We start from the raw sequence: 22,979 nt of genomic DNA, 5'->3' as shown, positions 1-22,979 counted from the left end.
CACTGTGGCAGGCAGACAAGTAGGGACAGTATTTGATCTTCAAGAGTGATCTGCGTTTTCTTTTTGAGGAGCCGCGAAGGGGTCTTAAGGCGTGAGAGAAGCTTCCTGTTCTCTGCCACCGGTGGGTTGCTTTGCGCGTCCTCCTGTGAAGGTCCTTCTTGCTGCTCACCGCTCCCTCCCCATCGTCAGTCTGTGAAAGGGAAGGATCAGCAAACGTCCCTGAGTCTGAGATTGCTTGGTAGTGTGCCTTTTTTCTGTTCGGGCCTTCACTGAACATCCTCCTCAGTTTGAGGATCATGCCTGAACAACTGTTGGCTCCAGCTGGAGAGTTGGCCGGTTCAGAGGACTGACTCACAGGCCGCGGGCTGAAGGATTCCTCCGTTTCTGGGTCACTGGGAGATGCAGAAAGCTCGTGCAGGGTTAAAGGACGCATCCATGAATTCTCAGAAGTTCTGCTTAGTGGAATGAGTGAAGAGTCCTGCTCTGCATCCATTTGGCCATTTCCTCCATTCTCAGTCCCTTCAGAGTGATGGTCACTCCACTTTTTACTGCTAAATGCATTCAGTGCTCCTCCATCTGCTGTGTCATCTGCCTCTTCTTCCTCATCTGACAAACTACTGTCGAGAAACAGACGCCTTGAACTGCTCTTCACTCTGCTCTTTGTTCTGTTCCTACTCAAACTCGATTTTGTCTCCTTGTCCGTCAGACATCTCTGTGAGTGCGCTTCTGCAGGTGAGGTTGGTGACAAAGTGACGTCATAAAATACGGGAGTCCTGCGGCTGAGGGTCCCCTCGCAAGCTTCACCTTGTTCTCTGGCGGCAGGATCACCCATATCTAGTCCTGCAACACAGGGAATACAGCAATTAGTAGTTGTCAACATGAGTACAAAAAAAGGAGGTTTCTGTCAAAATTGGAAGAGAGTATAGAATTCATTTAGTGATCAGGGAAACATTAGATACAAGCCGACGATCAGGATTTCGGACTCAAACATATATAAAGAAATTAAATTCACTTTGTTCCCCGACAGATGATTCCTACAGTGCAAAAACGAGTGACCACAAAGTCCAACACCTCCATACACATTGACAAATCAGTGCTCCCCGGGTGCTTATTCAGCATGCAGGAATGATGAGAAACTATTCTATTAATACCAGCAGACATGGTGGCCGGACAGCGTGATCCTCCACCATGAAACATCCATTCAGCAGAGACAGAATAGAAGGCTGTGGGAGTAAACACGGTGGCTGGGAAAAAAGTCAGCTGCTACAGGGTATCGGGCTATCAGTCAGGGATGAAACCGCAGTTGGGCATGATTCAGACGGGGAAGGGAAATGTTCAGATACCAAAGTCAAGTGTCCTCAAACCATGTGAACTGTTAATGATGTCCGCAGTGACTGGAAATTAGATTAAGCCCAATTCAGTTGGCAAATTTATGTGCTGAATAAAATAATAATTGGGGAAGGACACAAAGTAAGACGGTGATTTAAAGGACAAGTCTGGTGATATTCTACATTTCTGTTATTGTTATGGACGTTGGAAAGTACTGAGAGGCACAGAAACACATTGTTGGTTTTGGTATTTTTATGGGATTTGTTGACAATGACAAAAATATGAAATATCGCCAGCCTTATTCTTCAAACCCACATGGACAACAAACTGTTAACAAGACCAATTGTTTAGACCTTCTTCTGAAAACATGAACTCTCCAACTCAACGGGCTCCAAACTGTGCCAGTGAATCCGGCCGTGTGCAGCAGGTCGTCACTTCCTTCCTCTGGTAATGTGATACATCGGCCTGCCTCTCAATTCGTAAGGCCCGCTAATACTATCAGACAGAATCATGAAGGAGAGTTGAATTTTTCCACAAATAGACCAGCTCAGCACCCGTCCCTCCACCCACCCTTAACAAGCATAATGCAATCATGCAACTTCTTGTGATTAGTCACTGAAAGTTAGCAGAAGTTTCCTGATTTCTAACCAGAAAAAGCAAAGAGTAGTGAGATTAAGGGACAACATAAAAAGTAAATATACCTGGACTCTCTTTTGGACATCAGGTGAAGTTGATTCTGTAAAAAATAAATGGATTTTATATTGAATATTTTTTGTTTATTGTGATTCTTTTCTTACAAAAAAAGGGCCAATAATACAGAAAATAGGATTGCAAAAAGACTGTTTGAGGGAACATCATGATACAGTAATGCTATCATGCTATTCCCTGGTTTTACATATGTGACAGTCAAAATATGATGCTTTGTAATAAAATCCAGAGGAAACAGTAAATCACACTGTCTACCCCTCAGGGGATTTCCAGGAATCTGCAAGGAAAGGCAGGAAGCACTGTTGCTTTGGCAGTCATGCTGTACAAATCACAAAGTCAAATGATTAAACTGGAGCTATAAACTTTCAAGATATTTGTCAAACATTTTCAGTATATGGAACAAAAACTCTGCAAAACTTCTACCTGAAACGGCATCATATGAATTATTCCAGTGAGTCCTGTGATCTATCATAAATAAGAACAACTGACACCTTACTTACTTACTTACAACTGAAACCTTACTTTTTACAAGCTGGTTTATACTTTTCCCTCATGACTGAGGAGACAAGCTGAATTCTTTATAGCTGTCCGATCAATAAACTCCACTAACTGACAATGTGAACTGCGGTCTTTGTGCTGAAGAGCTGCTGTCGTTATTGGAAAAAATCCCCAGTGAAATATTTAAAAAAGCATCCAGTTTACGTGTGCCTGTGTACCTGTTATTCGTTCATTTTCTGTCTCCTTCATGAATATTTGTTCACGTGTGTTGGTCAAATAAGCAGCTATGTCCAGCATTTCCCCATGAGGGGTAATTAGCACAATAGCTGGTTAATGCAGCACCTCTAATTTGTCTGGTTTGACGATACCAAAAGGGACAAAATAATACCATCCCAGAGCATCATGAATTTGAAAAACAGATGGAAATGTTTTAAAGGATGTTAGCAACCAACATTACATCACTGCAGTGCACGTTTCCTTCCTTTCTTTACTAAAAAACATTCACTGTACTTGATATACGTATGTCAAATTTTCTCATCAACTCTGACGTGGACGTGCATTTACCTAGATGTTTGCAGACACAGGTGTAATACAAAAGGTTGACCACGTCAGCGTAGATTTTGGGCAGGTGTTTGAGGGACATCAGTTTCCTGAGCCTGGAGGAACACGCTCTTTTATGAAGCTGGATGAGGATCTTTTCTTCGGACAGCGTGGTGGGCCGCAGCTCCACCTTGTGCTCCTGCAGGACCTGGTCGATGAAGCTGCCCTGGACCGTTGGAAACAGCAGCTCCTTCACCACCAGCATGGGGAGGAACGCTGCCCCTGTCCGCATGACGTGTGGAAAGGGACAGCGTTCCTGGGCGGTGTACTCTCTCAGCCTCTCCAGCAGCTTATGGAGAGCTGACTTTATGTCGTCATTGAGCCACACGTCTCTGGCTTTTACCCCCAACAGACACGACACTTTCTGGACCTTGGTTGAAGGAGAAGCCGGATCAGTCAGGTCCAGCTGAGTCAGCCAGGTTCTGAGCTCCTGCTCTGATGAGGCCAACACAGATTTGGATACTAACTTGTGGAGAGACTGGTGCAACTCAAAGAAGTGCTTGCGGACTGGCATTTGGAGCTCTGCTTTTGGTATAACTTCAGTTGTCAGTGGTACGGACGGCTTCTCTGGGCGTGTATGCTTTGTATCATGGAGAACAATTTTGTAGGTGGAAAGTTTCAGACACTGGGGAGGAATGTTTTTGAAATTTAGTCTGGGCTCAGGTGGCTGGGGTGGAGTAATGGATCTGGGTTGAAGGGCGACTGCCTGTTCATGCAGTGTGCATGTTTCACCCTGAGGAGATGAGTTCATCTGTGCAGTCACTTCACCAGGTTTGGACTCATCTGAAGGCTCATTTTCATCTGCTAATGAGGGTTTACTTTCAAGTTCATCAGGTTCGCATTTCTTTATCACCAACATGTGCCCACTGTTGGATGAGCCGTTCTCTTCAGGCTCTTTTTTGATTACAGCTTTGTTGCAGTCCCTGTGACTAATAGGGGTCTCTTCACAGTTATTTGTGTCAGGCGGATCTTCTTTTTCCACTTTAATATTTTTGGGTCTAAAGATTTCTACAACAGGCTTCTGTGTTGGAGTATTTGCAGAGATATCTTTGGAAGCTAGGCTGACCACAGGCAGTTGTTCATCTTGATCTTGACTTTTTTCATTGATGTCTGGTTTGGTTTTGACTTCACGGTGCTCAGACGACTGGACGGGTCTCTGAGGTGCTCTGCCTGGAAATAACACTCCAGAGGCCTGCAGGTATGCTTGGTAAGGTGCCAGACTGAAGACATTGTCAATAATTGGCATAGGAGGAGAGTTGGTTTTATTTCCTACTTCTACATTCTCCATATCCACCTTTTGTCGTTTGGTAATGAGTTCCACTTCACATAAATCCCTGTCTTCTTCTTTTATTTTGATGGGTGAGGAGGAGTGAGAGATACTTCTCTTCAGGTTCTCCTTAAGAACATTGTTGTCTGAATTGGTCACAGGGCCATTATGTTTATTTCCTGGTGCAACAGCAGGGGAACAAATAATTTTTCTGACATTTGCAGGGTTAGGTACAGCTGTGTGAACTCGATCGGGTGATCGGGGCAGCCATGCTGCTGGGGAAACAGGAAGGCCTTTTGGCTGTTTCGGGCACCGAACTCGGGTTTCACCAGAGGAATAGTCCAAGAGTCTGTCTGTGTTCAAGCCAGTTGGTGGAAGAACAGGTCGGTCTATGTGCAGGCTGGTGAGCGGGGGGAAAAATCTGTTCATTTGTATGCTGGATGGTGAGATGCCAGATTGGCTTGCACGTCTGGTAGGGCTGGTTTGGTCCAAACGAAGGAATGGTGAATTGGTGCGTGATTGATCCACATGCAGTCTGGTATTGGATTGGTGCAGGTTGCCTGCAGAGGCCATGGGGTGATCCATGTATTGGCTGGATGGGGAAACATTTATGTGATTAGAATGCAAGCTAGGTGATGCATGTTGCCTTTTTAGGGGGGATCTAATTTGGCTTGCATTTACATTAAATTTAGGAACTGCATAACATGGGTAGTCAAATCCCCGCATTAAGGAATGATTTGGCAACGTTTCAGTGCTTTGCAAAGGAATTTCACCACGAAGCGACTGAGGCACTATGTAATGCTGCCGGGGGTTTGAGATTGTGTGTTTAAGAATAACGGGGACATCTTCTCTGTGCTTACTGCCAATATCATTACACTGTGTCCTGTTTTCTACCTCCACATTTTCCTGGGGGTAGTAAAACATCGGGTGCTGTGTTAGCTGGCCATATTTGGACATGGGAGAATGTTCCTGATAAACCTTTGAGGACACGTGCTCATATGTAGGGTGGGAGGGGTATAAGCCTGGGTAGCCTCTGGGGGAAGTCTGTAAATGCTGGCTCTGCTCACTTAAAGAACCAAATATTGTGCGACTCAGGGTGCAGGGGTAACTGCTGTAGTTTGGCTCAATCATGGCAGGCAAAGCCCTCGCTCTACCTGGGCTGTATGTCTCCACAGGTATCCTCTTCAGTGGTTCTGCACTTGGCTTAAACTGTACACCTCTCTGTTGCAGCATTGCGTCTTGTGCTTTCCTCTGGAGGGGCAGTGTTTCAGTGTAATGAGCATCATTTTGCATCCAATCATGCTCATACACAGGGTTTGGTATCCTGGGAGAGCCGTGCTCCACGTACAGTTGTCCTATCACACAACCCAGTTCATTACAGCAGGGGTTATGTCCATAAACTGGCTTCGGGATGGCTAAGTAAACTGAGCGTTCAGATGGGGAGGATGAATTGCCACTTCCAGTTTGTTGTTGTCTAACAGCCACTGATGTAGTAGCTGCAGGACTGCTGACCCCAGGACTTTTAGCGTATAATGCAAAGCCCGGTTTCACTGGAGTGTGAGGCAGAGAGGAAGAATGAGAATGGCCTTCCTCTGAAGAATTGCTGTCTTGCCTGTAAATGATGTGGTTTTGTCCCTCCATGCCAGAGAGGTGACTCACAGGACTTCTGCCATCCAGCAGAGAGGCCTTTGAGTTGCTCCAAGGAGGAGTGAAGCGTGCTCCGTCTTTTCCTCTGGGGTCATAAGTAAAGTAGGCCCCACTGTACTGCAGCGTCTGCTTACCCAGGAAATCAGTTATATTTTGTGATTTCGACAGTCCTGTGGATGCTACGGTCCCATCCAGTAACGGCATCTTGCGTCGAAACACCGGGCCAATGAGGGTCTGCATCGACTGACTGCTCATCATGTAGTAACTTTGCTGTGATGGTGCAACGGTTTGGCTCCAGACCTGAGAAAATAAAAACAATTAGACACTGGTATTCATCATTTAATATCTAAGTTGAGTTCAAGGGATTCATGATTTTAATTCTCTTGAATAAACTCCCACCTCTGACCTCAGATAAGATGGCAGGATACAGGAAAATGAAACACTTTGACTACAGTGGAGTCAGTGTTAGAGAACAACTGGCTTGAGGCATTTTCTCAACCTGACGATCTTGTGGCTCATCACACATGATTCACTTACACTTACACAAGGGATGCTAGTGAATGACAAAGACTAAGAATTAGAACTAAAAAGGATTTCCTACAGACACAGTGTGATAGCTGCCTCATGCTGCAATAAACAAAGCAGCTCTCATGGGGCGGCCTTCAGCACTATCAGTTATGTTGTGGATATAATATAAATGTGTGACTGAAAGCAGTCTGACATTAAGGGCATGTCTGCAAATATGAGCATTACACTGGAGCGGAGTAACTATAATGCTGTATATGATACATTTGATATTCGATATGTCTTACTACGGCTCATTTCAGATGTCATAAGGTGTCATCAGTGTTACATCGAAGAGCTATGGCCTCACTTTTGTCAAAGCAGAACTTACCACCTGATCTGACAGGCACTTTCCATCTTGTGTTCAAGGCCTGACAACCAACACTGTATGTTTCTATTCTGCAATTTATTGGCACAAACACAAAAGGAACCCAAGTTCCTTTTACATTCACTTCTCCAATGTTGGGCTGCAAGAAACATATTACTAATCTGCTGATAATTAGTCACGGTTAGTTATTTTGTCAAAGGCCAAAAACATTCAGTTTAATATCATATCTGACAAAAAATAAAAAATAAATCTGTAAAACACATTTGAGAAGCTGGAAACAGTGAATGCTTGAATAAGTTACTTAGTTCAATGTTCAACTCATTGATAAATCAGATAATTTCTCAGCTACTTCAATGGCATGTTGTGGAATATTCCACGATACTAAAATATAAGTCCACAATCAATGCAACATCCAGAAAGTGATGAAACGTAAGTAAATGAATGTAACTTTTCTCAGCTAAGATACAGAAGTGCATCTATTATCTATACTGCCTTTCTTCTAAGTTTCCTCCCTTGCTCTGAGAGCTTATGGTCAATAAACTGATTTGTTACTTGTGATAGTGTTTACTGGCACCATAATGGTCTATTAAAGCACTTGTAGAAGACGGAGCAAATGTCAAACTCAATGCCTTCAATCTAAAAATGCACCTTTCGCTCCTCTGTCTCTCATAATACGGACACAATCTGTCAAGTGTAAAGTAAAAGAAATTCTCCCTGTTGATCGCTGTGAGTTGCTAATACTCTGAAGAATTACAGACTCAGTGTGATGAATCAGGTCTCTGTAATGCACGCAGCATGGAGGGAAGACTTGTGTTCGTGTTCTCTCTCTATCTTGAATTTTATACTGTCTGGCACATACACCTGATGTTGGTAAATCATTCCCCCAAAACAATGACCACTTGAGGATTGCACTGATCCTTTTTTTTTTTTTTTTTAGGTTTTATACTATACCATAAACCCCCTCAGGCACAATGAATTGCACCCTAGATTGCCCCCCTCATCCTGTATCCCTCATCGAATGTCCTTCTGTCCTCTCCCTCACCATAGGTAGAAAGGGCCACAAAAACTTGTACAATTCATAGATTGATTCTTGGGATTAGTAAATCATCTAATTCCTACAGTATCAAGAATTATGAGAATATGCACTACGAATAAAACTGACTTTACATTGACATCAAAGTAGCATCAAGTAGCCTGTTTTTGTAAACAGCAAAAATGCCCATCTAAATATCAAGGTGTCATCTTTCGCGGCCTATAAATCAAGTTATTCAGTTGCTTAACTCATAAGAGACAGAATAGCAGCAACTGCTGACGACAGAGCTGGAACCAATGACTGTTTGGCATTTCAGCTTGAAAAATCACCTAAATAATTCATCAGTTGCCAAATCGGATGCTGATTCTTTTTCTGTTGATCAACAGATTATTCCAGATCTAATTTTATACATACAGAAAGACTTACAATATCCACGCACATCTTATGGCAGCTGCCCTAATCTTATCCGTGATCAACTCCCGCTTCTGGCTTTTCCAGCGGGAACCTGAAGGTAGCACAATGCAACCACTTGTGCACAACACAACCCGTTTGACGCTGTCAGCTCCGCATAGGAGGAGAAAGACAGATGACCTCATCACGTGATGCGTTCATGACTATCACACAAGCATCGGCGCGAACCGGCGAGGCCGCGATCAAACCGTACAAGGTGCTTTCTTTGCTTTTTATTCACTTTCTAAATTTCTTCACAGTCCTTTCCACCCCCCAAAACGATCAAATCACATTCCTCGCGGCCAAATTTAGAGCAAAACATCTGGCAATAAATGCTGAAACATTTGGATTAGATCACATATTTGACACGCGAACTGTATGAAAAGATGAAATGATAATGATAATAATATCTGTGTGGGCTGAGATGAAGGTGGAAGCCGCACACAGACCCAAACAGATGTTATCAGTTCATCCTGTTGACACCTTTCAGTAAAGTACGGCGCGATGGCATCTGCATACAGCGAGGGCAAATGTGGTTTATGTGCACAGAGGAAACTGCGCAGAGCTGTTTTCAGCGGACTGAAAGACGCGCTCTGTGAAGTGTGTGTGTGTGTGTGTGTGTGTGTGTGTGTGTGTGTGTGTGTGTGTGTGTGTGTGTGTGTGTGTGTGTGTGTGTGTGTGTGTGTGTGTGTGTGTGTGTGTGTTCGGAGTGTCCGCACTTACAGGTCTGTAGGGCAGGGGTGATAGAGTGACTTCCGAAAGAAAACCGTCCAAACTGACAGGCTGAGCCTCAAAACACGTGGGCGAAAATACGCACGTCTTTCCGGTTTGTCTACAGGTCCTAAATGGTTTAGGCTATCTGATATTGATGTGTCTGATTTAATACATTGAGATGTTAGGATTGAAACATAAAGTGTGATCACCTGAAGAACGTGATTTGAACTCAGTCTGCTCTGAGCATTGGAGGGTAAAGGTCATATATGAGCAGGACCAGCTTGAGTAAAACCATATGTGGTGATGTGTTTGTAGGGGCCCCTTAGATGAGGGCCCCGGATAGATCTGTCAATCCATCAACTTGTATAATTAAAAACAGCTGAGTGTTCTGAAGACAACAACGCATATGTGCAACAATGTCTGCGATTGGTCGAAGTGGGTATCAGATGTCATCTATATAGCTAGCGATCAAGGAGAGAAGGACAGAGATCGACCGATTCGACCCAGGCTCTCCGTCAGACTGCCGGCGTCTGATTTGATATAAGCTTGCCAATGAAAGTTCTCTTTAAGATAAGCTTGTATCAGCAGAGCTCCTTCTACACCATCATCACGCCATTGCTTGTTTCGACGAGGACCTGAAATAAACATCAATATCTCATCAGTCTGCCGGGTCGAGACAAGTCCACATGTCATGGAGGAGGAAAAACAAAACAAAACAAAGAAGAGTGGTTTTTCCGGAGAAACGCTCAAAGGAGCCAATAAAAACGACTCAGGTTCACGCACGAAAACGGAACTTCAAATCTGCGTAAAAGTGTCTTGACAGTTTCTTTTAAGTTGTGGCCTTAAACGTGCTTATCAGGGGTTGCATGAACCCGCGTGAGCTTTTTGTCCTGCCTGCATGAACAGCCTGCTCTAATTAATAGGACGCAAATGATATGAAAATCATGTACGCGCCGGAGCTCGAGCATGGTGCCAGTCATTTCCATACAGGCTGCGAAAGCGACAGAAACCACGGTAAAAGTAAAACCACAGTGTGGATGCGAAGAAAAACACTGAACACTTTAGATGCGTTGATTTGGTTACATGAATAGTTTCGTAATCTGTCATGCCGTCTTTTAGGATACACCCGTGTGTTTGTCAAGCCTGTTCGTCTCGCGGTCTGTATCACAATCTGCAGTTAATTTGAACATCTGGAGGACTGAGCAGTAAATATGTTTTCTTACCTCGCTGCTGTGCTGACAATAAATGATTTCCACAAAAACTCCATGAAACAATTTCTAAGAATAAAAGGGGAGGAGGGGGAGGATGGGGGGGCGCCTCTTCTCTGCTTGTTGACCCGGATGCGCCCAAATCCCTCCAAATGAAATAAAAGCCTCCCAAAAGGTTGGAGCGGCTCGGCCGAAATCCACGCGGCTGTCGGAGAAGTTAACAAACTGCAGAAAAGACAAAAGGGAGGAGGATGGTCTTTGATCAATAGGCGGAGTCACACCCACTGTCTATCCGTGTTTTCTCCGCATGGAAGTTTTCCCGCTGGCCACTTTCTCACTTTTATTGGCTGCGCCCTAATGAGCGGCTGCCAGCTGGCAACTGACGCTACCTTAAATGAACTAAGTCGTGTTTTTACTCATGTATTGGTTACAATATGTGTGTGTGTGTGTGTGTGTGTGTGTGTGTGTGTGTGTGTGTGTGTGTGTGTGTGTGTGTGTGTGTGTGTGTGTGTGTGGTTGATGCCTAATTTCTCACTCCCCTTCAGAATACAAGGGGGGGGGGGTGTCACCTAAAATAAAAATATCTGTTATTAATAGCTATCAGCTCACCTCATGGAGCTTAATATAAGGGACCAGATTTTTGATTTCTTATTCACATAGCTATAAAAACAGTCTGGGAACCCCTGACCTAGATTAAGTTATCCCACTGCACTTGTACAACAGAGTGAATGAGACATCTTCTCCACCACAGAGTTGTGCGTGGGTTCACTCTGCAAAACTTCTGATAAGACTAAGTGAAGGATTTAGTGTACACCTCTGCAATGATATCTGCAATAAGAAAATCAGTTTAACTGTATGTTGGTGGAAACATAATATTCAAGAAAAGCAGCATGGTTTGGACTGCCAAAGGTCCATTGCAGGTCGTATCCAGACTGTCATGGGTGTATGCAGCGTCCTCAGAAAAGTAAAACTTAATGAACCACAGCGCAAAAGAGTTAAGGATGAGGTGCTTCATTTGAAAAATGAGTAAAACATAAAATAACTCATAGCTTGTATAGACAAAACTCAGCTGTGGCGGAAGGCTCACGCACGGAGTCAGCGTGTTTTGACCTGATCTTAATGTGGTTAATGGTTGACTTCAGTTGACCAAAGTTAAAATCAGGTCAGTCATTACCTCAGTCAGACTGTGTTTTATCTCTTTTCTAATAGTAGTACTAAAGTAATAGTAATGTGTGATTTTAGCAGCATGCCTGATGCTTTAAAGAAGATGATTATGGTGAGATAGAGGCAATCCGACATTATTGTAAACCTAAATTCTTCCACTTGCTTGTTTTACCCTCTGGATGAGTTCATTTCATGCTGCACTTGCATCATACCAGTCCCTCTTCACCCGTGAGCCGGAGTCTAATTTGTGTGTCTCATGAGACTTGCACAGTTTAGTCTAGACAAGTTGGTGGCTTCCATCAGTCCCTGTGTGGCCTCGCAGGTAAAGAGACACTCATCAGGGGGTTTGACTGAGGAGAGAAGACAGAGAATTTTCCCCACAGGGCGCTTTCACATCTTCCCCATTTCCAGTTACCATGGCATTACAGCTTAAGGCTAACCAACATAAAGCATCAAGGGGCTGACAGTGTGCCATATGGTGACAGCTGCACAAATCTTCAAATATACAAGGCAAAAAACCATGCATTAAACACATACACACATACTGTACACACACACACACACACACACACACACACACACACACACACATATTGTAACCTGTTTTCACATTGCCAAGGCATATAGACTTAGACAGGCTTTGCAGGTAAGATGGAGAGCTGTAGCCAGGGTCAAAGGGTTGTCAAAAAAGGTCAAAAAGTCTCAAAAACCCTTCAATTCCCCTAGTGGACCTGTTGCTGGAAGCCAAGTCAGTAAATGATTATACAGAATGAAGACAATATCTGATTTTTTTTTTTTTTTTTTTTTTTTTAAAGAGACCTGCTACTTCGTATTTCCTGATACTGAGCAGAACATTCAGTGGCAGGATACATCGCAGTGCTGTGTTATTTTCCCATGTGACAGCTCTGTTCAATATCTAATATACATAATCATGCAATAATCCAAAGCACACATTTAGCTGATGAGGTTGTCTTTCCTCAGGGCTATCAACATCCGTAACATTTTATTGGTCAAAGGTTCATATGCTGAATAGAAAGGAGGTACTGTAGTATGATTTTTCTAACAAAGATATGTGATGTGCTGAAGAAATGTCATGTGGCAATGCTTTAATCATGTGTTGTGTACTGGATTAAGGAAGAACATTAGTACAACGCAGAAGAAAATGAGTTAATGAGGATGAAATGGCTGTTATGAACTATTGTCCATGTAAGCTCACTGTGACCTTGATGTAACCCTAAGTACACTTGCATAAAACTATTATTTTTAAAAAATATCATAAGCAACAGCTAAGAAATAATGGTGTCTGGAACTAGTAATAGCATAGGCAAAACTGGAAAACAAGACCAAGGAAGGAAAATACTGGTGTAATCTGTCTAAAGGAGATTATTAAATAAAAAGAGGACATATCTCAAGGATGTCCTAGTAATTAGGGAACATCTTGAACGGGAAATGTAATAAGACACAAGAAAAGCCATCTTCTAATATATGTTGGGAAATTACTTAATGGTGTAATAAGATAAAGACTTAAACAATGTTTAGAGGATGGACAATAGGCGCGGATAAGTACAGTCCCATCTGCATAAAAGCAGGAGCACTAGCCATATTAGATCAGAGCTCTTCATGTGTATCTTGTGTACATGTTGAACAATTCTCCTTTTTTGTCAACATTAAAGACTTTGCTACCCAGAACTCTGACTGCTGCTGATGATTTCACTGAACACCAACGAGAAGATTTCCTGAACAATTGAGCACAGCTAAAAACGTAGAATTCTTGGTCCATGTGGTCTGGGGCCTCGGTTCCAAGACACCACATTACAATATGATGTAGTGCATGCAAACAGAGTAATAGCCTTTCGCATGATTTCATGAAGCTAAGCTTGTATGAACTTGCTTTTGATTGTAGTGAAGCATGTATCTAAAGTACACATACCATAAGAAATACATGAAATACAATATGCCACACACTCCTGAGCGAATCCACAAGGTGTTTACCACTTTTAAATGTCTATAAGGTGAGTTGTGGTGACACAGGGGGCAGAGCGAGGGATCTCTCAGGATGCAGTTTCTGATGAAACACTGCTGAACAGTCCCAGAGGCCAGAAGCTATGCTGAGCCGAGAGACTGCAGCTGAAACAGACACATGAGACCCATGTGCACCTGAACATGCACGCAAATGAACACAGAGTAACATATCATACTGGTTGGATACATTGGATATTGGATACATATTGTATATTTGTTGCCCCATGTCTATAAAGTATAGATTAAACACACTATGAAAAGTATGTAGTGTGCGATGTGTTTTTTTTTTTTTTGTATCACTCGCTGCTCAGGTAATAGTACACTGCATGGTTAAAGTGAAGCTAATTGTCAATTAAACTAGAGCAAGCTAACCTATAAACAATAATCTATCACACTGACATGTAGCATGTGTTGTTTTTTTTTTTTGCTACATTGGGCAGATTCTGAGTATTGTCTGGATCATTATAGCAAATAGGTTTACTGTGATGAACAAAGTCCCTTTTTTGTATTAAACTGGGGTTGTTGCATTGAACTCTTCATCAAAAGCTGGGAGTGTGATAACTGGCTGTTCAGCTTCAGTCATATTTCTACTGATGAAGTGCCTCATTTAAACCTTGTAAGTCCAGCACACAATCCACTAATGACTTTGGATGACCCATAAGAACACACTAACCTTGGCTGGAGTAGTTTCAAATGGAATGACCCCTCAAGCTTTCTTTCCCTCCCTCCGTTTACCATCTAATGTTTCGTTTTGTTTTGTTTTTTTTGTCTAATGTTTTTTTGCTGCAAGCTATTGATCTTAATTCTCACACAAAGGTATGTTGTTCTTGTATAGTGGTTGTAAGGTTGTTTGACTTGTTCTCAATGACACTTAAGAGACTGATAGCTGGAGGGAGCAAGTCTAAAGTAATGATAGATTTCATTTCCATAGAATCAATCCATCCATCCATCCATCCATCCATCCATCCATCCATCCATCCATCCATCCATCCATCCATCCATCCAGGAATTACAGGAATTACTGTCAACAGTAATTCATTATAGATAAATAATTGAGGTAATTATTTTATATTAGTTATATTAGCCTTCTTTTACAACAGCATTTATAGTAGAATTTGTGGGATTCAGAGTTTTGTCCTGTGTGTCTGTGCACATCACAAAACACAGAGGTTTGAAAGTGGTGAGAGTGCAATAATATTTTCGGGAGACTGCAGAGTAACTTGTTTAGGTAAACATCTTTTAATAAAAGTGGCAGTACAGAAATGTTTAGTCTGGAAAGTGTAATGTTGATGGTTTCACATTACATCTAACTACTGCCTATGTGAAGTTTGGATGATTTGTCAGTAGTTGTGAGAACATGGTGTTATTTCCATTAGGCGCACCTGCAGGCTGCACACTCCTCCACAGAGCTGCCAAGGCCTCGACGGCACTCCCCTCGTTGGTATGGCTGATGTAATGTTCCCCTGGCATCATTAACAGAATCACACAGCAGCCAATAGCAGCAGGACAAGTTATGGCTCAGGGAAGGATGTATTATATTTGGAGAGCCATTCACATGTCTCCATGTGCTGCAACCTCAACAGCTCAACGGTATTAATGCCCTGACTAATTTGCAAACCAAATTTCCCCCGCCTTCCTTCGATTTGGTGGGAACGGAGATAAACTGAGATAAAACATAATTATCTGGAGAGCATAGAAAAAAGCAAACATAAGCTACACAAATGTCCACATGTTGGTTTTAGAAGAAGGCTTTTCTCTCTCTTTCATTGCTTTGGAAATAAGTGCATGTTTACAGTTTGATGGCAAGAAATACAATTAATGATTCACCAGGGATGTGAACAATCAGGAAGACTTCTGTTCTTCCCTTCTGTTTCGCTAATAAATTATGGCGTTATGAGTGTTTCTTGTCTCTGGGTGACAATGTATGAGTATTTATATCTTGAACTCTTATGAAGCAGGTTGCCTGAATAGTGCAGTGTAGTACTGGCCCAACACGATAATATTGCAGAGGAGACGTCCCTCCAAGGGTGGCACCTACAACGCTCAGTCCTTTTCAGTTTGAGTAAGTAAGTAAAACTGTTGTTACAGTTTGTTTCCACTCACTAATATAAACCAACCACTGCCTGGTTTGACACTCTCTCATCAGTCTCCTCTTTACACGATCCAGGCTGGTACATTTTACTTTGTTAGGAGATGGAGGGTTTTCACAAAGATAAACACGTCAAACACTATGTGAATCATGTGTTTCATCACTTTTGACCTTTGGCGCTTAAGAGTCACGGCACAAAGCTCTTTGTAAAAAAAACAACCACCTCTCCTCAGTATATCTTTAAAGCATTTGAGCCACAATATTCAAAGAACATTTTTTGAGGAACATATTTATGTTGGAGCATTTCACTTGTTTAAAGCGTTTTTGTCTTTATGTGCATTATAACTTCTCACTGAGATTTATTACTGGTTTCTGGTAACTTCTGGTAACTCTGTTTTTGCAGTGACATGTGACTATATACTAAAATAAGACACAAGTACCCAATAGTAAGTGAGGGTGGGAGATCCATATTTCAACTGACAGGTTTATGTTATGTGTCCTGCAGTAAGGCCAGTCTGTCAGAGTAACTTCTGGGAACAGAGAGTCTGCTGTTTTATATCATATAATTAACCCCCCAGGACCCATGACAGCTTCTACAGACTCAAATAGGAAGAATGTTGTTGATAACTTTTTATTGCACAACGACCAGTTTGCTGAAGCACACCTCTGTCGCTTTAAGCACAGTGAGTATTGTTTGAAATCGCCCAAATTGTGTCAACTATTGCTGATGAAACCTAATATCATAATTTAACCCAAACCACATTTTCTGACCTTCATTTTGCTATTAAGTAAAAATAAAATCAAGGCAATAAAACATTCACAAACATGTTTGAAATTTTAATTTGCAAACTGTTTATGATCCAGTCACGTTTACCTTTGACACAAATTAAAATTATCCACTTCTGTTGTAAAACACACAACAGCAACTTAAGTGTTTTAGTGCTAACTGCCCAGGAATAACCTTCACCTGCTTATGCAGATAGATCATCTGACCCTCATTTGCTATTTTGGACTTACTTATAAAGTCATTTGATGCTACACATTAATATGGTCCTACCTTGCATACTGTATCATGCATGAGGCCACTAAAGTCCATGTACTAACAGAAGGCTAAAGGTGCATGTTGCCCTGCCCTAACAGGTGCAACAAAACTAACAGAGGAGTCAGGGAGATGCCATTCACTCATGATGTGTACACATCCATGCAATCCCAACAAGAGGACTAATTAGATAAAACAGATGGAAGCAACTGTGTTTATCTTGGGTGTGTAGGGCCCTGAGGGTTTGGACTCCAGCTAGTTTTAAAGACAAGCCATCATGTTCATTTGTCTCTGGTGTCAGAGGCGTCTACAATACGATGTGATGCGCACTCATCTGGTTCCTGAAGATACTGTTTGACGACACTGACAATAGTTGATACCTCTGCCATGGCCCCTTTACCTGCAACAAAGTCAAGAATTGCAGAGTTACGCATACATATGTTTGCAAACTGTCTAAACACATATTCATTCATTCATTCATTCATTCATTCATTCATTCATTCATTCATTCATTCATTCATTCAGATTTAAACACATTCTTTTGTACACTTCCAGGGTTTGCATGTCAAAATCCACTGATGGGCTTCATGTACAAAATAATCCCCCAAACATAATGATAAACTTCCCTCTAGCATGCCCTCCCAGTGGAGAAATATGATAAAGTGGTGAGCTTAAAATGGATAAATACTATTGGGTAGCTCAGTCTACAGCAATGCATCATATTCTATAAGATCATCATGTCTGTGGCATTGCTGTCATGTGAGAACCACATATATCTAACAGAGATCACCACTGTGAAAAATCAGAATGTGAAAATTAACTAGTAACTAAAGCTGAGAAATGTCGTGCAGTAAAAAGTGCAATATTTGCCTCTGATATTGGGGTGTAGCAATATAAAGATAGAAATACTTTGAATTTACACTTAAATACAGTTAATTTCAGGTTTGTGATAGATCAACAGAGAAAAACTGAGAAAAAGTTTCATTTACAGCATTATTATAAGAGTTCATTTACAGCTGACTCCTTACTGAAGTGGGATAACTGTAGAAACTAATTCTTCGGGCTGATACTCCCCTACTGATACTAGTGGACTGCATGAAGAAACACACTGTCAAAAGTTAGTCTTGAGTTTTTAGCATGTTCCACTCAAATGCACAAGATAATTGAGAAACTAAAATGTGAAGTAGTTTAATCAATCATTAGATAAGAAGGTCGGGCAGATGCATCATTGCTATAAGAGCATCTATAGAAATAGAGGTGAAGTGTGTTAAGCTGAAAAGCATGACAAAGCTATTGCCAAATAGCAAAATAGAACATACTGCAGCTCTTAATTTAACATTCACCAGGGTAAATGACTGGAATGAATGGAAGTTGTGAAGAAGATGACAAGTTGTAATCTCCGGTTCTGTGTTCAAGTCAGCTCGCAGGTCAGTTTGACCTTCGGTGTGCACAGGCCATTAAATCCAAAAGCATCCTCCTTTCTATGAGAAACCCTTATCTCTTCGCTCTCACACGTAAATTAGAGAGATAAGACCTGTTGTGAGTGCTCGCTTTGGTCAGGCAGACAAAAGAAAGGACCTCTGTTATGACAGCTTTCACTTTGTTTTGTCACTGCTGGGAGGAGGATGAGAGACGGATCTATCTATAAAAGTTGGAGTGGAACTTAATCTTTGTAATGAGGCCACAGTGTACAAATGCTCTGTCAGTGTGACGATCTTGGAGTCAGTGGCTGATCAGAAATATACTGAGCCACATCACCTTCTCCTCATCCCTACACCAGAACCCATACTGGAGCCAGTCTCAGAAGTACCCAGCATGCTGAAAACCAGACAACTTCAGCTCCACCAGTGTAGGAGAACAGGAGGCCTGCATCTAACCCCCCCCCCCCACATTCCTTCAGGAGAGCTGGGGAGGAAAGACATTTCAACTACAAAGGGTTACCTATCAGTTAAACCATTTTCATGAAGATGCTAATCCTTTCTTCCAGCTCCACACCAGATAAAGGCGTTAAAAGCGTCAGGACTGACGATTAACAGGTCTCAAGAGGTCTCAAGAACCGGGTAACACTGACGAGTTGTAAATCAGACATTCCTGTAGCAAACTGTTTTGTGTGTCTGTGTGCTTTCTTTTCTACCTCATCAGGATAACAAGCGATATGTTTGATTCAACTTTGGATGTTCCCACAGCACTAAACTCATAATTTGTATGGATTCAATGTTTTTCCTGTGGACAGTCTGACCTTGGAGCGCCGCTGGCACAGAAGCAGGCATCCTACATGCTGCATTTGATGAGAGTTGGTGTCGTAGGCTATAATGATCTCATTAATTCATTAAATCAGGAACATAACAAAACTACTTCTCACTATCGCCAAACTCATTCATTTTACTATCCTGCTGTAGCTTCTTCATTCAGTTGTTTTTATTACATCATATAATCCATATTATTCACCATAACATTCATTATTCATATCCATTCTCATTATTATGCCAAATAAAGAATACTTTTCACTTAAGTCGTTGTCAGACAGTATCCTTTTGAGCTGGGAATAGACGATCACTGACCTTACGCTTCAGATGATGAGACTGATCTACCATTAATTCATTAATTAGTATTAAATAAGCATTAAAAAGAAAAGAACAAATAAAATCCTTCTGATCTGATGAAGGCTGGTGCCTCTTTCTATATTAACGAGTGCAAACATTAAACACAAAGGTTTAATGACCTAATTCCCCAACACCACCAATTGTTTTCTGCATTCCAACCAAAGATCTAACCCAAAGGCAAATCTATTCAAGTCAGGGGCACGTAATGACACCAGCTATTTTGTAGTTCGGCTGCTTCAGCAACACTACAACTTGTCTGATAGTGACTCTCAACTGTCCACCCAATTAATCCCAGAAGAAAACATGAGTCATCCTTCGCCTTCCCAAAAACAGGATGTGGGAAGGTGCTCTGCTGGTTCTACTCTTTAAGTTTTCTCTCATGTTTCTCACCAACTGATTACCATTAGGTTTCAGCACGTTCTCACAGGGGTCAGCTGTTGTACACTGTCTAGTCTCTAAAAGATAACAGCCAGAAATCCCATTTTCAGCTACTCATCCATGCCTCGGTGGTAGTAGGCCCAGATATCCGTCGGCCTAGCTCAAATCAGATGGGATATATAATCCTGCCAAACTGCTCTGGTAGGCTAAAACCACCTCAACTGGCAACATTCAATGCAAAGGACCACTGGGCCTAATTCAAGCTCCTTCCTACTTCTTCCTCCATGAATAGCCATCTGGCTAGGTCCCTGTGACCACTGTGTTGTCAAGGGCAATAGAGACTGGAAGTGTCTCCCAAAGGAAATTGGTTCCATGCATGGGACCTTACTGAGAGCAATTGAAGATGCTTTCTATTGTGCCATCATTAGGATTTTATCAAGAATAGGAAATACTGGGCTACATTCTGTAGCCAGGCCTGTGAGGAGAGCTTGCAGGTGAACACCTAGCACCTGGAACTGCCCAAAGCTATCACAATGTGGAAACCACTACTGTGTGGCCCCACCAGCCACAAGGAAGGATTTGATACACCGCCAGCTGAGTGGCAGGTGAAGGCAAAGACCTTGGTGTGCTGACCCTGGGTTATGGAAACAGGATAGCATATATCTTGTAAAACACACACCTGTAGGTGGTACACCTTGAAAGGTGGCTGGAAAAGTTTCCAAATAAGAAGGGCGGGCATTCACAAGTTGTCTGTTTGCATTTCCCCTTATAAAACCAGACTGAAAAGCCATTTTTCACTAACCCTCTCTGGTTGAAAGTTTGAAGTGTGTTGCACCTCTGACAACATCCAGCATCACTACTGGTGAGGTCAGAAGTGTGCTGTGTTACATCTGTAACCACACCAAACAGAAACACTGCAGAAATTTGACAAATGAAACCCCTGAAGAGGAGGATTTTCAACTAGTGTCAAGCTGCTCTACAAATCAACAGCAACAACAAACTTACTCATGTGGGTATTTTTGCAGAAGGCAAAGAAACTCTTCTCTGAAACCTGTTTTTTCATTCAGTAGTTGCTGCTACTCTAAAGTAATGCAAAAGGACAAAAATATGAGGCAGTTCTTCATGAATTGTTCAGGTCATTTTTTTTACTTTTCATGTTTCCAGTGTAACTGTTTTGGTCAAAGCAACTTGGTCCCTCATTCTGAGATTCCATAAGGTGAATATAGATATTTGTAAATACTTGATATATTTCTGTCTGTTCTGGTATCAAAACCCACCTTCATCTCCACACACAAGCTTCTTAGCAATGCAGGGAATTTCCACATATCCAAAGTCTGTCAGCCTGGATACCTGCTGGGCTGTAATGGGATGCTGCCACATAGCTGTGTTCATTGCAGGGCAGAAGAGGAGAGGGCGACTGGTGTCCCATGCTCTTACCACACATGTCTGCCAATGACAAAGAGGAGTCTACTCAGAAATAATTTCAGAGAAATTGTGTCATGAATTATTATTTGCCATAACATTTTGCAGTTAGTCAGATAACAATTTCACGTTCTCACCAGCAGATTGTCACAAATGCCATTGGCAATCTTTCCAAGAGTGTTGGCATCAAGGGGGGCAATAACAAGGAGGTCTGCCCAGCGCCTTAGCTCAATGTGTAGCACAGGGTCAGATCTCTGCGTCCACAGCTGGATCAGAGACATGCTGTTAGGCACACAACTAATAAAATGCTCACGCCCTCACTTCTTTTCTGGGTCATACTTTTACCAGGGTTTCTCAATCTTTTCTGGCCCATTACCATGTTTTTATGTCTCAAAATTCTGACGACCTCAGCAACTGGAAAGCTGCCAAGCAACGACTTGCCAACTCATGCCACACGTTAATTCACTCATGTAATTTTATTTTCATTTCAAGAGTATGAAGGCAGCTTCAAATGAACTGTATGGACACTATGATATGTTGCATAGCCATGTCACTTATTATTACAAATACACAGATTATTAAAAAATTAATTATAGAAATCTTCCACAATGCAGTCATCTTAGTGGCTCCAAGTCTGAGAAACTCTGCTATAGACTGTCAGTTAATAATGGCTATATTAGGACATTTGATCAGTTCATTTTACCTCCCACTCATCCTTGTCACTGTAGATTTTAACTGAAACCTCTGCAGGATTGTAGAAATGTTTGGCGTGCTCTGTGGTCACCACTCTTACATCAACCTAAAGCAGAAAACAAGACAGTGACAGCCACAGGGATTTAAAAATCACTTTTTAGAATAACTACAGTGCTGAAGAGGTGGAAAACTAAGAAGAGACACCTACAAATTTCAAGCAACTCATCTTTATCCTGGAGAGCATTTTATCGGTCTTACAATTAGTATAGGGCTACAACTAACAATTGTCGATTAATCTGACGATTATTTTCACAATTAACTGAATAATTGTTCAGTCTGGAAAAAAATGCAACAAAAAAAAGTGAAAAATGTTAATCTCAATTTCCAAAAGCTCAAAATATCACATCTTCAAACTGCCAACCAACAGTAAAGTAGTAGTCTGCTTTAGTTTAGCTTGGAAATTTTCACAGAATTGTGTTGTTAGATGTACACAATAACAATGGACATGTAAGTTTGACTGTATTTGTCAGGACCTCTGCGTTTCTCTGGACCATATAATCTGTATGCAGAAGACACCTTAATTGTCTGTTCATTACACTCATGATCATAGTCAGATATATTTGTGTAATTACCACAGTTTGAGATTCTCTCTTTTTTGAATGTTCCTTCCAAACATGAATAAAAGGACCATAACAACAACATTATACCGTTGTGCTGCTATGCTTTGTATACAGCTGTTTAACAGCTGCTAACAGCTACATCTCCACCTTGCGGTTGAGATGAGTTCATGCGCGCTCTGTCACGCAGAGGAGCAACAGTTTGTGCAGGTGTATGGCCATAAACTTGGTGTGTAACTAACAGAGACAGGCAGAAGAAAAGGCAATTGTAAGCAGGCTGAGATAATATAAAGGTAATAAATAAGAAGCAGCTCACCCCAGGGAGCTGAAGAAGCTGGGACACCAAAAGAGGGAGTTTCAAGGCCGCAACGCTTCCCGTCACGCCAACAAGAACACGAAATGTCCCGTCAGCTTTCAACAAATCATTCTGCAGAAAAGAAACGTGATTATCTGTCTGCATATTAGCATATCACCAAGAAGAGGTCGACAAGGAGCTGTAGCGCTCCTGTAACAGCACCGCTTCCACTCAGCGAACTACTTCCGTAAATAATCACCGCTAGCCAATCACAAGAGAGCACACCCAACGGCTCTTCCCCTGCACGAGCA

At 41.9% G+C, this 22,979-nt stretch overlaps 2 protein-coding genes across 2 annotated transcripts; both read right to left on the bottom strand.

Moving 5' to 3' along the window:
- Positions 1-834: 834 nt before the first annotated feature.
- Positions 835-10,415, bottom strand: c10h15orf39 (chromosome 10 C15orf39 homolog). The gene is made up of 4 exons (XM_070971907.1): positions 10,362-10,415; positions 3,100-6,349; positions 2,031-2,065; positions 835-840 (listed from the first exon to the last, which is right to left on the bottom strand). Exons 2-4 carry the CDS (start codon positions 6,305-6,307, stop codon positions 835-837), a joined length of 3,249 nt encoding a protein of 1,082 aa, XP_070828008.1. The 5' UTR covers positions 6,308-6,349; positions 10,362-10,415.
- A 3,899-nt stretch (positions 10,416-14,314) lies between these two features.
- Positions 14,315-22,935, bottom strand: ppcdc (phosphopantothenoylcysteine decarboxylase). Its single transcript, XM_070971738.1, has 5 exons — positions 22,690-22,935; positions 21,767-21,862; positions 21,201-21,329; positions 20,919-21,087; positions 14,315-17,060 (listed from the first exon to the last, which is right to left on the bottom strand). Exons 1-5 carry the CDS (start codon positions 22,831-22,833, stop codon positions 16,942-16,944), a joined length of 657 nt encoding a protein of 218 aa, XP_070827839.1. The 5' UTR covers positions 22,834-22,935; the 3' UTR covers positions 14,315-16,941.
- Positions 22,936-22,979: the final 44 nt, after the last annotated feature.

This window comes from Chaetodon trifascialis, chromosome 10 (genome assembly GCF_039877785.1).
Source record: "Chaetodon trifascialis isolate fChaTrf1 chromosome 10, fChaTrf1.hap1, whole genome shotgun sequence".
In the NCBI taxonomy this organism is placed as follows: domain Eukaryota; kingdom Metazoa; phylum Chordata; class Actinopteri; order Chaetodontiformes; family Chaetodontidae; genus Chaetodon; species Chaetodon trifascialis.
This window is presented reverse-complemented; position numbering and strand designations above follow the sequence as displayed.

Excerpts from the sequence above, each read along its gene's own strand:
- c10h15orf39 (XM_070971907.1), bottom strand. The coding sequence starts at position 6,307 with ATGATGAGCAGTCAGTCGATGCAGACCCTCATTGGCCCGGTGTTTCGA. Across the intron at positions 2,066-3,099 it reads CTGTGTCTGCAAACATCTAG|AATCAACTTCACCTGATGTC; the intron begins GTAAATGCACGT and ends TATTTTTTACAG.
- ppcdc (XM_070971738.1), bottom strand. The coding sequence starts at position 22,833 with ATGCAGACAGATAATCACGTTTCTTTTCTGCAGAATGATTTGTTGAAA. Across the intron at positions 21,330-21,766 it reads GTGACAAGGATGAGTGGGAG|CTGTGGACGCAGAGATCTGA; the intron begins GTAAAATGAACT and ends TCTCTGATCCAG. Across the intron at positions 17,061-20,918 it reads GCTTGTGTGTGGAGATGAAG|GTAAAGGGGCCATGGCAGAG; the intron begins GTGGGTTTTGAT and ends ACTTTGTTGCAG.